Here is a 16,891-nt window from a genome sequence, read left to right on the forward strand (position 1 = left end):
AACAGATGTGCTGTCATCCAGGCTTCTTTGTTCCATTTATAGAGCCCAGGCAGAGTAGATTTAGCATAATTCTTAAGGGCCCTAGGATTTTCGGAATGGTAAATGAGCACAAACCTTCAATTTGTAAAAAAACGCAATATCTGCGAAGCGCAATAAAGCGAAGCGCAATAAAACGAGGTATGCCTGTATATATCTACCAATTCTAGGGCTGTCATCAGAGTTAAGAAATGTCTGGCCAGGGTGTAAGCTTCACTCTAAGGCTCTCTCTTAGGTGTCATATGTCAGCAGGTCAGCAGCCTGGAGGTGGTATGTCGAGGCCCAGCCCCCACTCCAGTAGAGTGAATGAGACTGGCTGGTGGTGGTGTGCCCTCTGTCCATGGTGATCTTGGTGACCCTTCTCTCAGGGACCATCTCAGGGAGAAGGATGGGGAGGAGGAGGACCCAGGCAGAGGACCCTTTGCTACTCTCAAGTTTCTGCTTTTGTATTCTCCTTCCCTCCTGATGACTCCTGATAACTCTTCGTCTGTGGCTATCAGTGATTGGTCTCTTTGTGTTCAACACATTGTCCATGTCCTATGTTGTCAGTCAAAGTTGTGTTTTCATAAACCTATCATGCCTGCATCCTAATTTGGGTCTTTACCTGTATCCTCCTAATTTGATCTGCTTCCCAAAACTAGAAAACTCTGGCCCCTTGCTCTGGCCCTTGCAAGCTGGTTTCACCTTATGTTAAGGAACAGTGTGGCCCATGCCCCCCATTTTCCGAGGCTATGTGTGTATCCATTACTGTGTTAGACAGGCTGTCTGCTTCTGAAGGCTCAAAAAACTGTATATGAGAACCAGCCTTTTAGAAATCAGTTAACCCCTAATGCCCATCCTAAACCATTCTAAGATATACATACATACATCAATATCTATATCTATACCTATATGTGGCCAATTCCCAAAAAGCAAACCTTCAAATACCATTCTTAAGCCATCAGAGGAGACCTGTATTGGGGTTCTTCTGCTTGCAGGTGTGTATTGAGGGGATCCTTTGGAGGGGATTCCTGCTGCACCAACATTTCCCTGCTGTGCCCCAACTTTGGGTGTGGCACCAGGGGCACAGCATTGGGTCCTAGCTGCTCCTGGGGCCCCACCCTGTTGGACAACAGTCCCAATGACATCTGTGGATGCCATTGAAGCAGATCAGCTGTGCTAAGACACATCCTGGCACAGCTGATCTCTCTCTAAAGATTTAGTCCGTTTATAGCCTTACAGAAAATTCTGAAATTCGGTGCAATCTTAACCCTATTGAAAGTAAGGAGAGTCTACTGAAGTCAGGGCTTCATCTCAGTCTGGAATACCTTGTATGATTTTGGGAGTAAAAGTGAAAATGATCTTGCCTTGCATTTAACTGTGGATAGTAAACTTCCTGTTCCCTGTCTTTTCTTTCTTTTGCTGTATACTACATGGTACACATCTAAGTACATGTAAGCTTGACATCAGTGTGTAACTGGTTTACATTAAAAAACGAACAAAGGCATATTTTATGTGATAGTTTAATTTTTTTTTTTGGTTAAGGTTCCCATGTTATGTAAGTTCTATTATTCAGGTCAGTGGTTATTCCAAAGTTATTCTGAAGTTATCATGAAGATGGAATCTGTTGGCAGATATATGCAAGATATAAAATAAAGTCTGAATTTTGCATTTCCAGTTCTTAAAAAAATTCCAGTTTGGCAATGTAGTAACAGAAGTGTAGTAACAGATTAGATCTGCATTGCATCAATATTCTTAGGAAGAGAAAATCAAACAGTGCCAGTAATTTTCCAATGTCAAAAAGTTCCCAAACTCACATTGACTGAAACCTTGCTATTTGGTTAAATAAAGACCTCCATTTGATTGCTAAAACCTTGTAAAAATTAGGGATCGATCCAAATCGAGGATATAGGCAGCCAATTTCATGGGCATATTGCAGGGTTGGCTACCATTTTGGTGGGCTTATTGCGGTGGGCCCTCCCATGACTCTGATTGGCCAAGGGACCCCGGCAGTCCCCGTCCCCCCCCCGCAGATTATAGTTTCATAGTTTCATAGTTTCATAGATTGGCTGAGGGCCAACTGAAACCAAAATTTAATTACCCTGATTAAGCCTGTGGAAGTCATTAATGGAAACATTATTAAGCAATCTAAGCATTTAATTAAACTCTAAACTGAAATGTATTATGAAATTAAAGCTATACATCACACGCATTGTAATTGATGCCACACTTATACTTTATTAAAGGATGTTATAAAAAGGAATTTATTCTCTGCTAACCTTGAGACAGGCGATCCATGCTAACTGTTAAACTCAAGTATGCAGCATCCTGCGAGAGTTACTGCTGACATTCTCTGTCTCTGCAGGGTGAACACTTGTCCGTACACCAGTATGGCACGCTCAGCATCCACTGAGTTTGCTGGAATAGTGAGGCAGTGTTTTGCCACGGCAAATGGATGTGGAAACTGGTCACAGACAGATTCTCAAAATACAGGCATAGGTACAGGTATCTGACACTCTTTGACAAAGTTCATGTAAGCAGCACGTTGTTCGTTGTCATGCTCTTTCTGCCATCTACGGACTGATTTCAGTAAGTGAGGGTCATAACTTAGAACAGGTACCTGGTTGGGGTCCAAAATGTGAACAGCAGTAAGGAATGAGGCAGCCCGATTGTCTGAACCGTGGCAGCAGTGACAGATCATACTTGTAGTACCAGTTCAGCTTCACAGCTTCCCTTCTCTTGTTTTCACTTTGAGAACCAGACATGTTAGGGGTGTGCAAAATGAGATGCATTCTATTTGGATTCAGCCTGAATCAGGAACAATGATTCAGTTCGTTGATTCAGATCACTGTCCCCAATTCGATTCAGCCGAATCTGAATCTGAAGATTCACTGCTGATTCAGAGAATCAGTGATTTGGCTATACACACAGCTTAAAATTTTTTTCTACATACCTCGAGGTGCCAGGTGGCTCCTGAGCACTGCAATGCTGGGGCAGATGGAGCATCCCACAGGAGTGCAGGGGGCCCCCCTGTGCGCTTGGCAGTGAATCCGGAAGTGGACCAGAAGTGCTTTTGGTCCACTTCCTGGTCTGCTGCTGAGCGCAGTGGGGAACACCCCACACTCCTGTGGGATGTTCCATCCACCCCAGCATTTCAGCATTCATGAACAGCCTGGTACCTTGAGGTATATAGAAAAAATATTTAAAACTGTGTTTATGTTTGAATCATTGAATCCTTGCAAATCTCTCCAAATCGATTTGGAGGGTTCCAATTCCATTCGGAGAGATTAAAGGGTGTCCTGATTCAATTCAGATTCAGAGATACAGCCACCGAATTGGGCCCAATCTCCGCTGAATTGAATCAGGGACCAAAACTTTGCACAGCCCTAGTTGATATGTTGATAGTTCTTGCAATGCCGTGTCTTTGACCCAATTTATCAAATCCATCAGCTTGTTGTGGGCATGGTGGATCACAGCCTGCCAGCCTTTAAAACACATTAGAAGCTTCATGAACCAGGTGGCATTTTCCACCAAAAACTTCACTTGATCTTGAAAGTTTCCCTGTTTCAGGAGATCATGAAGCTTAAGTATGCACTGTGTGATGGTAGTACTGCATATACTCAGTATGGTAATGAACTACATTAAACCACAAATTGCACCTTGTGAACACAGGCTCTGGTGTCAGTGACATAGTTGCATGCGAGTCCTCACTTTGACTGATGAGGGACTCCCAGTACTGGACCTTATTGCTTAGACAGTACTTGATGGCTTTCTTGAAGGAGGACACCAGGCAATCCACTTCAAGGAACCATGTGTGCCAGATATCACTAAAGACAGAATGTGCACCTTGCAGGTGACATGAACTGCATTGGGCAGCATTCCTTGGCGCACATGAGAGAAAGCCTTGCACATGTACATGGCATTGTGGGATAGAAATGCTGAGATCTTGTTAAGTTCTAAGCCACAGCTGACAGTTCCCTTCACTAGAACCTGAGACAGGATAGAAAAATTGACATGATGTGGACTGGCTCTGTTTGAAAATGAAGCAGGTTTGTCCAGCTTCCTGGTCAATAAAATGTGCAGCGCACAGTTATCTTGAGGGTCAGTGGCTTCATTGGCCACAGTGGAAAAGGATTCATACTCTGCCAATGCAGACTTTGTAGACTGTACATGCGAAGCAATCACTGCAGGGAGATAGTCTTGGCAAAGTTTGTTAGCACATGGAAAACTGCCAGCATTTGGGACGTTTTGGTTCAGATAGTCTCTTAACTTAGTGTGATCAAGTTTCTCCAGTGGGATGTTTGCCGCCGTGAAAGCCAAGAGGGAAAATGCTGCCAAGCCTTGTCAAGCTGTTTTCCATGGTCCTTTTAAAGATTGAAGACATGGTCATTTGTTTCTTGCTCTGACCTTCAGCCTCTGCCACAGCCTTTCGCTTCTTCATTTGCACCTCAGACTCTGTGTGTTGATTTATATTGTTTTTCCTTGACACATCCAGAGTCACATTGTAGGTGGTACACAATAATCTGCCTCCATCTATGTGCAGGATACTGCCTTACATAGTCCAGAGTTGAAATGTATTTGGCCCTTTCGGAGGATTTCTCTTCAGTGTTCAACCCTGCTCAATCCTCCTCAGGTTGCAGCATGTTGCAGCAGCATGCCTCTGGCTGCTTAAAAATATGTGAAAAGCCTCTTGCTTCCCTGACAGGCCCCAAACTGACTCTTGTACTGATCCTACGTCACAGGCTTGGCCTCTTGTTTGATCCCTCTCTCTCCCTCCCCCTCATCCTCCATTCTTCAAGACTTTAGGACTTCCCGTCCTTTTCTCTGCTTGCTAGCGAATCCTGTTTTTTTCCTGCAGTGAGCCCGCCAAAATTACAAAGCCCATTTTTCACAGAAAATGACTGATTTTGCATTTTCCATTAAAATGTGAAATCCAATTTTGATAGGTCACTTCTAATAATATAAAACATGGGTCTTATACAGGGCAAAATGTGACCCGCAGGCTGGATGTGACCCACCAGGCCAGTCTATCTGGCCCGCAGGGCTCCTAAAAAGTTTAGAAAATTAATATTTATCTGCCCCTGGCTGCCTGTTGTGCAGCCCCTGATGGCTTGCCAAAACTCAGTAAGCAGCCCTCCATCTGAAATAATTGCCCGCCCCTGGTCTTATAACTGCAGTTACATTATAAAATCATCATTTTTCCTCCTACTATTAATCAAGCTGAAAGCTGTATAGTGTAATATTGTGTAACAGGAGGAAAGAGTCAAACTTATTGGAGACATGCAAATATTTACAGTATTAATTAAACAAGTCTTTAATTAACATTACTGAAACATACTACATATTTTATATTTATATCTCATATCCAGTAAGTGATTAACACTGTTCAACAAAAGGTGTCAATGATTTCTATTAGGGTTGTCAAGTGATTAAAAAATGTGATCGCGATTAGTTGCAAATTAGTCACAATGAATCATGATTTTAAATGCACAGCTAAAAACTAAAAAAATTATGTACAGAAAAACTCAAAATTTTGCAGGTACTGTGTATGGGTGGGGGTGGGGGTGTGGGATGAATTTGTGAAGGTATGGGAGGCTGTATGGGTGTTTGTGAGGTTTGGAGCCTGGGGTGGGGGGGTCCCCACACTCCCTGGCAGGATGCAGGGTACTGTGGGTCAGGAGTGAGGAGCAGCGGCAGGGCTGGAGGGGTGGGGCACTGTGGTTTGGGAGTGAGGGGCAGGACACAGACATATCACTGCCCTCCCCTCAATCATATTACCCCCCCCACAGGTGTCCTCTTTTTTGGAACTGGAAATATGATAATCCTATAGGAACGCAGCCCGGCTGTGTGTAGAGCAGTGCCCAGGAAGTAAGTCTGTGGAGGTGAAGGGGCAGGAGGAGAGGGAAAAGGTAGGGGAGCAGATCAAGGTGCCTATGATCAAGGGAGAGAACAGAGACAGGGCAGGAACAGAGTCTGGGGTGAATGGGGCCCTGGGGTGGATCATGAGACGGAGCCATGGGAGGCTGGTCCAGGGGTGCAGATGGGGGTGGGGCACAACTCCCCACTACTGGGCGCACCCATGGGAGAGGCATGGAAGGCATGTGCCCCCTGGTTTTGTGCATGGGGTAGAGGCAGGCTGCCCACTGGAGGCTGGGGTTCTGTGCCATGCTGCCTTTGCCCTGGGAGCTGTGTGCTGGCTGCACCATGCGTCCCCTGCCCTCCTGGCAGTGGGAAGCACAATATAGCATTGCACAGCTCCTGGGGCAAAGGCAGCAGGGCATAGAGCCCCAGCCCACAGTGGGCAGCTCTCCTCTACCCTACGTACAAATTCAGGGGGCACGTGCCCCTCATGCATTTCCCGGGGGTGTGTGCAGCAGAAGGGAGCTGTGCCCCCCTGTACCCCTGGATGAGCCTCCTGCAGCTCTGTCTCATGACTCATCCTGGCCCCAGGCCCCATTTACCCCAGCCTCTGCCTTTTCCCTGCTCCTTCTCCACTCCCTCCCTCACCGTGGGGGCCTCAATCTGTCCCCTGCCTCTTCTGTCTCCCCCCACCCCTTCCTCTCCATGGATTTACCAGCTGGATGCTGCTCTACACAACACTGGGTTCCATTCCTGGCTGCATGCATGCTGCAGCTGCTTGTGTGCGTGTCTGTTCCTGTGCCTGTGTGTGCTTACCCTGCTCCCCTGCCTTTCTGCTGCAACAGCTCGGAGCCCACACCTGGGATGCCCTGCAGTCCTCTGCACTGCTGCTGCTGCCCCACATTAAAAAAATTAATGCAAGGGCCAGTTAATGTGTTAATCATGCATGTTAATGGCAATTTGTTGGCAGCCCTAATTTCTATTTTATCCAGATTAAACATTCAATTTTGATACTGTTCACTAACAGCTGATGCAGTCCTTATCTTTTTAATTGAAGCTTTGTTGCTGGAAGTATATTAATAAAATGTTATTATTATGAATGTTAGCATACAGTTATCAGGAAATGTAAATATAAAGATTTTCATTGATGTGTTGATATGCTCACATAACACACTATAAGAATACTGATATGTTTAACTCTCTAATAAGTAACCAAAAATATTACACCTGTCTAAAATAAGTTAATGTCACTATGAAAATCTTAACTTTTCCCTGTACTGTCTGTATCAAGTAAAATATTGGCTGTATTTAAGTCCATTAGTGTTTTTTTCATTGAGTTTAGTGGGGCCAGCATTTCTTCTAAGATTTTTTTTTTGGTTTAATTTCCTGTGATTTTTTTTTTTTTTTAAAGAAAAAGAAATCTCTGGTAGATGCCTTTCTGTTCTCCTTCACCTTTCCAGGATTACTTAATCTCTAGCCTTATGCAGTTTGGCGACACCTTTCCTTTCCAAATTCCTGTTTGTCATTTGAGTCTGAAAAAGTATCTTAACCAGTTTAATTAGGAAAGGGGGCCAGGTGAACAAGCAACCAACTGGTCCATTTTTTTCCCCCATTTGGTGGTTCCTCAAATTACACCTGTGTTGTGAGCATGAGGAATCTTCAGGACAGCCACTCCCCTTGATTCTTAAGATTTCCCTTAACCACAAGAAGAGAGAGGTAGTTATGTAGGTCTGAAGCCAGGCAGAAGATAGGGTAGTTTGGCACCTTATAGACTAACTAAGTCAAAGATGCATAAGTTTTTGTAAGCAGCAGCTTGCTTCATTAGATGCTGGAAGGGAGTGCAGGAAGCAGAACTTCTAAATAGAAAGTAGGGATAAGAATATAAAGGGTAGGGAGGGTGGGAGGAAAAAGGATGGAGCACTACTAGGAGAGGCAGGGTGATTAAAAAAAGAAAAATACAAAGCAGTTAACCCATTGAAGGGATATGGGGGTTATAAAAACTAATCCAGGTAATGGGATAAAAATCCATAGTCTGGTTTAGACCATACTTAATACACTCCAGTCTGTGGGTGATTTCTTGTTCTGCACTTTCTTCTTCAAGTTCATTTTTTAATCATTTGTTATATCAAGTTTGTTTTGTTGCCTAAGAACAGTCACTCTCAGGTCAGCAATGAAATGTCCAGGGAGATTAAAGTGTTCTTCCACAGAAGCTTGTGTGTCTTTCTGGAATTGGTCTCAGATCAGTGTTCATACATTCTTCCATGAAGGGATATATCAATGTAGATAATAGATGCACACTGTAAGCAAGTGATAGCATATATCAGGAATTAGTAACCTCTGGCCCATAGACTAGATCTAGCCTGTGGAGCCATTTAAACCTGTCCAGGGATGTGAACATATGGCAGCATTTGGTGGCAGAAGGCTTCAGCAGCAGTTGCTTTTCCCTTCCACCATGGGGAAGAAGCAGCGGTGGTGGGTGCTTTCCCTGTGCCAATATGGGTTAAAGCAGCAGTGGCAGCTGGGTACTAGCAGCTGCCCACCTACTTCTGAGCTAAACTGGGTCAATCTGGTCTGCAACCTTAGCAGGTCTCTGACAACTGGCATATATGACTGTAGCAGGACTGAGACTTCAGGGTGGCCATGATGCCAAGTCCTGGCCAAGTGCTTCCTTCCCCAGTATGGCTCCTTAGTGTACTTGCTGATGTTGCCTTTCCTGCCACACCTTGATGTAACGAAAAACAATTAGGACGCTGACAGAAGTGACGGTTTGTCGTATCATCAGACCCCTGAAGCACTCTACAGCTCTGCCCTGACAGAAAAGCACAGCTGCAGAGCACTTCAAAAGTGCCTGATCAAATGACAATCTGAGCCCTCATTACGTGAGGTGGAGGACTCCAAACTGCCCACCCCACCCTCCAGCTGGGCAGCTATCTATTGTTTCAAGTGCCTGGCTGGCACCTATCTCACTCCTGAGTTGTGGCCCCCTGGCCCTATCTGTGTCTTAGAGCACAAGCTGCCTTAGAGGCAATAATCGTGGCCTCTCTCCTCCCCTGTAGCCGGTGTTATTCTGACAATGTTCTGGACCTTCCTGCCTTCTTACTTTAGCCACAGCCCACCTGTTCCAGCCTGGCTTTCTTGGCCTCAGCCAGTTCATCAATTTCCAGGCCCCTGGCCCCCAATATTGCCTTTCCTGGACCCATCAGCCCCTTGGGGTCCTGGACCCAGGCAGTGGTGCTCTTTTAGTTCTCAGCCCCCTGGGATCCCTGATTTGGACAAGGTGCTTGCATACCACTCAGCATCCTGGGTCCCTGACCCAGGCTGTTCTTGTGCCACTCAGGCCCTTTATGGTGCCAGGCCCCTACAGGGCTCTATGCAGGGTGCTTCTCAGGCACCCCTGTGGCTGCCATGCCACCTCCATAGCTGTTACATAAATGTAACATAAATACAATTGGCTGTCTTCAGCAAAAAAAATCTCTCCTATTTGGGGTTTATGGCGTCTGGCAAACCCTACTTTCCTTTGGACTTTCCCTTCCCAGGGCTCATGGGTGGCTAGGTTGCTTGCCAGGCTGCCTTCTGCAGCCCCTCTGTCCCAGGAGATCCACTCCCTGCAGCATGCAGGGCCAAACTGTCTACCTTGCTTCTTTTACTAGGCTTATGGTCTGGAGCACTGCCCCTTCCAGTCAGGTGACTCTCTAATCAGGCACAGGGGTGTCCCCTTGTGTCTGATTGTCAGCCTGCTCCTCCCTGTTGCAGCTGGATCCCACTGCTTGCATCCTTTTTTTTTCAGGCTGTCTGGGAATCTGCCCCACACAAAAAGCTTGTTAAAGGGCAGTTGGCTTTTGCTCAACTGCTTGCCTCTGCAGTGAGACAAGCCCTCTGCAATTTTTCCTTCAAGTAATGGGAGACACTGGCTCCTGCTTAAAATGACATTGGTAGAGAAGATGGGGAATGGACCTCTGATGTTATAATCTGTGTAGTTTGATCTATGTTGGTGACTGAGATGTATATCTTAAGGATCTGGAGCGGGGATTCCTATACTTAGGGCTTGTCTACATGTGTCAATTTAAGGCGCTTTCGTCCAATTTGAGGCACATTAAGATTGTGCGGATTTACATGTGTGTGCCCTATGTGCCTTAAAAAAGCAGGTATCAAATTTAGGTTGAAATAGCTAAAGTGCATTCATGCACATGAAGTGGCTCATTAAGGCTCATTAACGCTGTGTATGTACTGCCTTTTACTAACTTTAGTCCCACATCAATCCGCACACATGGCGTTAATGCATGCGAGCATTAAGCTAATACACATTAAATTTAGGCGTACCTAAATGCACGTGTAGACACACCCTTAAAGTACAATCCTAAAAATATAGCCACTCAAATCAACAGAGCCAGACTCAGACCCCACTCTGATCTGTCACCATAGCAAACCTGGGATGAGGGCAACAGAACCCCTTTGCTTGTTACATACAGCCCCAGCTTGAACACTTTAGATATATCGTTAATAATCCCCCATCCCTCCTGAAAAATGACAACCATCTCAAGATAATTAGGGAGGACAAACCTGTCCTGGCTTACAAACAACCTCCCAATCTCAATTAGCTTCTCTCCAGCAACAGGTTACCTAACTCCCCTTTACCCCCAGGTAACAGACCTTGCTCCAGATGCAGATGTCAGCGTGATGTCAGATGTCAGATGTGATCCAGTGAACATGGATCACATCATTGCTGGACTAAATAACATGGATTATAACATCCAAGGTTCATTCATCTGTTTCTCTACCATCTGCGACATCGGTTCCAGAAAGACACACAAGTCTGTGGCAGAACACTAACTTCCCTGTGGACATTCAGTTGCTGACTGCAGAATAGCTGTTCTTAGACAACAAAACTTTAAAAATGCACTTGAATGGGAAAATGCAGAACAAGAAATCATCCCCAGGTTGGGTAGTTTTGAGTAGGGTCTAAACTACGGAATCTTATCCCGTTACCTGGATTAGGTTTTATAAACCCTATGTCCCTCTATGGGTTACCTGCTTTGTTTTTTCTTTCCTAATCACCTTGCCTCTTCTAGCAATGCTACTTCCTTTTTTCTCTGTCTTCCTTACTCTTTGTGTTTGTACCACTTTCTATTTAGAAGCTGTTCTGTTTCCTGCAGTCCCTTCATAAATTCTGATGAAGTAAGCTGCTGGTTACAAAAGCTTATGCATGTCTGATTTAGTTAATCTAAGGGTTAAAACCACCCTACTTTCTGCCTTAACCGTAAGACCATCCAAAATGTTTGTTGCATAAAAATAATATAAATGTTTGCTTTTGATTCAAAAGACATTGATTATTATTTTAAAAGGTTAGTAAATACATGTAATATGTCATTAAGACCATAGAAACGTGATGAATGCTTAAGAGTGTTTTATACATGATAGCCTCAAGGGACTCTGCTTTTGTGGTGAAAGGAAGATCTGCAGAAAGAAGGATGGAACTTCTAAAAGAAATCTCCTCATCTTCTGGCATCTCTGTTTATCCCTTTAAACTGTTCCTGTCCCTCCCCTCGTAGTAGAAAGTAGAGGGGTACACAATATTTTGTGTCTGATGAAGTCAGTGGTAGGGAAAGAACATTGCAGATTTCTGCAGGCGAACAACCAGCCAGGAAACAGCCAATGGGTGGGGTACAGAAGCTGAAGAATATTGCCTCTTTGGAGGAAGGTTGTTTCTCTTGATGCTTTACAGAGTGGTCCAGGAAAGGGAGAGAGGAGGTAAGGAGGAAGGAAGGGCTGCTGAAGGGGTGGGAGTTGAATTTATTAGGCTCATGTTCCTCAGTTTATTCTCTTCCTTAGAGGCTGAGGTTATGCCTTTTACAGACTTCCTTTGTACTTAGAAAAACAGAAAAATCTTTGGAAGGGCTTCTAAGCCTCAGAGAAACATTGTACTGAACATCTGGACTCTTAAGTAATGAGAATAATCTCAGTGGTGAATTTTAATATGAGTACTGTACTTTTAAACATTTTTTTATAAATGAACAAGGGCTGTTTTTTCTACAGGATAATTAAACCCTTTACAAATAAAGTGGCTGATGAGAAGCCATTGAAGCGTTGTGTTTTCTTTAACTTTCTTTGTAGTTTAAATTATGTTTAGTCGTAATTTTATTTAAGAAATCAAAAAGCAAACACGTATATGACTGTGTAGGTGTGCATCTGTATGTGTGTGTGAATAATATATGTGTCTGTATATATGCATGTATTTCAAGATTTTCAGCATAAGTGGGAGGAAAATTCTAAAAGAAAAAGCAAAGAATATTATAATGGCATACCAAAAAATCAGAGGGGAAAAGATAGATTATGATGTCTTATTTGTCCTGCTGATACTGTTTTGTTTTGTTTTGTTTTACCTTCTACATGTTTTTGTTTAGTCTAGAAGTCATGTGAATTTCTATGTGTTTTAGTGGGAGACTATTCTATAGTCGAGCAGAGCTTTTTGTCAGTAATTAGTTTCCCTTGATGCTCTGTTTAAGTTGTCCTATTCTCAGTTTACAGTCTTTTCTAGTTATGTCTCTAATTCACACTAAATATTTCCTGTTATTGATTGCCCTTTACACCTTTTTTATCTTTGTGAACAGTGATGTCCATAAATTCAATTATTGTTTACTCAAACTAAGCCACTCTATACTTACCATGTATTTTTTTTCCTTTTTAAATCCATCCTTCTAGTCCACTAATTGTTAACTGCTCTTCTGTGAATACCTACCAAATTTTCAAAGCGTTTCACTTATTGACAAGCCCACAAACTCATATTCCAGATGCATTCCCTTCAAGTTGTAAAGGAAGGTATTATTATTTCCCTGATCTATGACTTCTGCCCACTTCCTACAACAACCCTAATTTAGCATTATGCTTATGACAAGTGTTTAAGCATTCATAGAATTATTAAGATAGAGAACAATCTTCTTGATGGATTATGATCAATATCAACATACTTTATCTGTTATTCAGACAATATTTCACTTGGTTTCAGAAAGTAACATGAATTTGTGAGTTACTGAAAATGGTAAAGGTCGTAGCTTGCACTCTAAATTATTATATAATAATTTACTGAGTTGTGGAAGTTTTAATCAAGATTTTACTTGCAATTTGTGAACAACCAGCTGGGAAGTAATTTCAGACTAAATAATATTGTGTTGTCTTTTTTAATTTTGTAAATTATGGGTGTTTTTACATTGCCTAACTAAATAATATCTCATTAATATTATAAAAGTATTTCAATCAATATCAAGCTTTTTTAGGGTGAAATAATCATTAAGCATTTAGTGAATACTGAAAAAGCTTTCAACATTAGTTAATATTAATTAGCTATTGTTTATTTTTTTTATTTCCATTAAGAATCAATGTGGAAGAGTCAATGTGATACTTGTGCTTCCAAAGTTCTGTGTTCATAGTACAATTCAATGCTTTCTGAATGTTTTGCTTTTTTAAGTTGTATTTTTGCTTTTTTTTATCATTAGGAGAGAATAATAGAACGTTTGAAGGAGCAGAGGGAGCGAGATGACCGAGAAAGACTTGAAGAAATTGAATCCTTTAAAAAGGAAAACAAAGACCTAAAGGAAAAAGTTAATGCTTTACAAGCAGAACTGACCGAAAAAGAGGTCAGTGTTTGTTGTAAAATTAAAAGCCTTTGTTCTGTTTTTTTCTGAAAGGCTTATCCTTAAGATGTGAGAGGATCTATCAGACACACTATCAAATCATTTAAGCCCTTGCTTATAATAATTTTAACTGAGCACTCCTCACTTTCAAATTCCTGACTACCTTGTACATAAAAGGTCTCTTGCCCTTTTGGTTTTATTTTTGCATATTTATTTCTGTCTTTCCTTTCCAAGTGTTTGACAAAGTTTTAATATTCAATTGCAGCTCAGCTTCTACTTTCAGTTTGTATCCAGACTAATGTATTTAGCCAGAGCAGGAGCTTCCAAGTGTAGTATCCAAAAGCATTTGACTCAGACTGATCACTGACACTTGGTTTTGTCTGGCAAAGCTCTTGTTCAAGATGACCATGTTACTAAAGTTTTGGCTGTATCATTGCGTGCCACTGTTCTGTGTTTAGTTCATTAGACTCCATGACCCATATGTATAATGTAAATTCAGAGTATGTCATATAGCAATATACTTCCCAACAACGTAACTAGGCTGGGGCAACAGGTATAGCTGCCCTGAGTATCAACTTTGGTAGGGGGAGGGAAGGTGGCAGAAAAATATCGGCTGCAGTTGCAACTGCACGATGATACTGAGGACATGGCAGCAGCCGGAAGTCACTGCTGCCCCTTCACATGCAGCTTCCCTGGGTACCTGAATGCTTTGCTATGCCTCTGATATTTCTTTTTTGGTTTTTCTCTCGTGTACTTAGGAAAAGGGGCTGAGAATAATAGGCAAATAATGTTGTTAAGGGGAATGTTCTCCCCATCCAAAATTGCTCTTAGAATTTGTTAATTTCTAAAGCTATCCAGTAATGGGCTTTTTGAAAGCCTCCTGCCATTTTTTTCAGGGGCTACCAAGAACAATGGTTCCAGCAGCAGTTCTGTTTGAAATACTGTTTCTAGAACCAAACTGCCATTATCATGGCTACTGGCATGATGTCAAGAAACAAATACAAAGGAATCATGCTTTTAACTCCATGGAGAATACAAGGTAGATTTCAGTGCCAGTAAAAATCACACGGGGAAGTCAGGAGAGAAATAAGATTGATCTTAAAACTTTTAAGAGTATTATGAGCAATAAACACAACATTGACAAAATAAATCAGTCAGTCTATTTAAATATATAATGTACTGACATATATACCATCTTTAAACTCCTCTCATGCAAAACTAAAATGTAATAAGAACTGTAACATAGGTGGTAATGCTGAACAAATCGAGAAATGACTGTTTTTTAGGCTCTTGATGATTACATTTACAAAACCAGGTGAATCATCCATTTGTTTCCATAATGAAATCACAGCCTCTTTTAAGTAGAGGATCATTGCATATTAAAAAATAAATCATTTTTTCATGGACATACATTTTTGTAAGCATGTTGGAAATGATCTTAGTTTTTTATTATGCTATAAATGCACATCTCCATGCCTTCACACACATACAAGCCATTTTTGACTGACTGTGTAGCTGATATAATCATTTACTATGCTAGTGATCAGTGCAGTTTCTTGAATTAAGCTCTTTCTTTTTCTTGATAATTTTTCAGTCTAGTTTAATTGACCTCAAAGAACATGCATCTTCATTGGCATCAGCAGGGCTGAAAAGAGACTCCAAATTAAAGTCCTTAGAAATAGCCATAGAACAAAAGAAAGAAGAGTGTAGTAAGTTGGAAGCACAGCTGAAAAAGGTAAGTGTCATCAGAGACCATCTTATTTTAAAAGGATATAATTCTTTATTTCTTTAGTATGTAACTGTTAATGAAGAAAAGGATCCATTTTAAATTCGTCTATCTTCTGCTGATATGAACATGAAACAGTATTGACTTTTTCTCAAGAAGTTTGTATGAAAGTTGTCTGTGAGCCTGAAAAATTATCTGAAGTTTCCTGACTGAGGGGTTCCTGAAATCTGGTAAAAAATAGCTGAAATGAGAAAAAGTTTAAAGAAACCAGCTATTCACTAGATGTGCAAATCTAAATTACTCTTAAAGATAAATAAAAATGTTATTAAAAAATCATATTAAAAATAAGAGTAATCTCATAGGTGATTAATTCCTACTCTTTTTAATGAAAATGTCTTGTTTCTATATTGAATTTCTGCTTAGTATTTTTCTTTGAGTGTAAATTTGTGATAGTTATAGTAATATTTTACAAATCACCGTTGGTTGTTTCTTATATATATATCTCCAGCAAAAAGCAGAAGCAAACTTTTTAAACGTTTTAGAAGCACAATATTTTATAAAATATATTTTTATGCTACATTATAATATTTTTACCAAACTGATGAGCAAGTTTTCTTGATGCATCTTCAATCATACATTGTTTCTTTGACTTCTTCTTGTGTCATTTAGTACTGTCTGCACTCATTGTTCAAACACCAAACTCATGAGACATTTACCTGGGTTTAAGCATCATGTTTGCTTTCTGCAATTCATAAATAAGTGTAGATCAAACTTAAAACCACAGGTTTGGACAAAGGTTTTGAGAGATTTTTAAAAGCAAGTAATTAGTTGTGGCATTGATCATTGACATGCAAAGGGCCAGATTCTGATACCCTAACTCTGATATCATTCTGATACCCTATCCTACAACTGAAGCAGCTACATTGATTTCAGTTGTACCTACCTCTGGAGAAAAGTATTACCATGCACAAGGAAGGATGTCAGAATTTGATCCTTTATTTTTACCAAACATTTCATGTTTTAGAAAGTATGTATAGAATGGATTATATACTATACTGCATATTTTAGGAAAACATATGGGTGTAAGTTTTGCTTTAGAGCAGTTAGCAACTTTGTATATATAGTAGGGCTGTGCAGAGCTTTGGGTGCTGATTCAGTTGGGAGGAGATTTGGCCCCATTCGGCAGCCGAATCTCTGAATCCAAATTGAATTGGGAGACCAATAAAAAGGTCTGAATCGATTCGAAGCCTCCAAATCAATTTGGAAAAAGATTTGGAGGAGATTCAGAGATCTGGGGATTCGGGCAGTTCCTGCTCGCCACCGCAGGGAGCTGGACCCAGACCCCATGCTGGTAAGTAGGGGTTGGGGGGGAACTGAAGGAGGGGACCATGGGCGGACCCCCACCAGGTTTCATCCTCCACCCACTGTCCCAGCCCCCAACCCCATGGCTGTTCCATCTAGCCCCAGTGTCCTGGTGCTTAAAAAAACCCCAAAAAACCCCTCTACACTCACCAGATCCTGTCAGGCAGGGAGGTGATCTCCACTGCCCCGTGCTGTGTGAGGGGCTCTGCAACAAGCCCCCATTCCCTGCCTGCTCTCCCAGCCCTGTAAATGTCTGCCCTGCCTGGTCCCAGCTCCTGGCTCTTCAAAAAAAAAAAAAAAA

The 16,891-nt window shown here is 41.9% G+C and overlaps 1 protein-coding gene across 2 annotated transcripts in view; it reads left to right on the forward strand.

Annotated features, from left to right (window-relative positions):
- The window catches only part of ERC2 (ELKS/RAB6-interacting/CAST family member 2), a 951,034-nt gene that overhangs the window by 481,601 nt on the left and 452,542 nt on the right, over window positions 1-16,891 (forward strand). For both annotated transcript variants that reach the window (XM_019536909.1, XM_019536910.1), the window contains exons 9-10: window positions 13,365-13,505; window positions 15,097-15,237. In XM_019536909.1, coding sequence (XP_019392454.1) covers window positions 13,365-13,505; window positions 15,097-15,237 — 282 coding nt within the window. The remainder of the gene's footprint in view (window positions 1-13,364; window positions 13,506-15,096; window positions 15,238-16,891) is intronic.

Source organism: Crocodylus porosus, unplaced genomic scaffold (assembly GCF_001723895.1).
Source record: "Crocodylus porosus isolate Cpor-Errol unplaced genomic scaffold, CroPor_comp1, whole genome shotgun sequence".
Classification (NCBI taxonomy): domain Eukaryota; kingdom Metazoa; phylum Chordata; order Crocodylia; family Crocodylidae; genus Crocodylus; species Crocodylus porosus.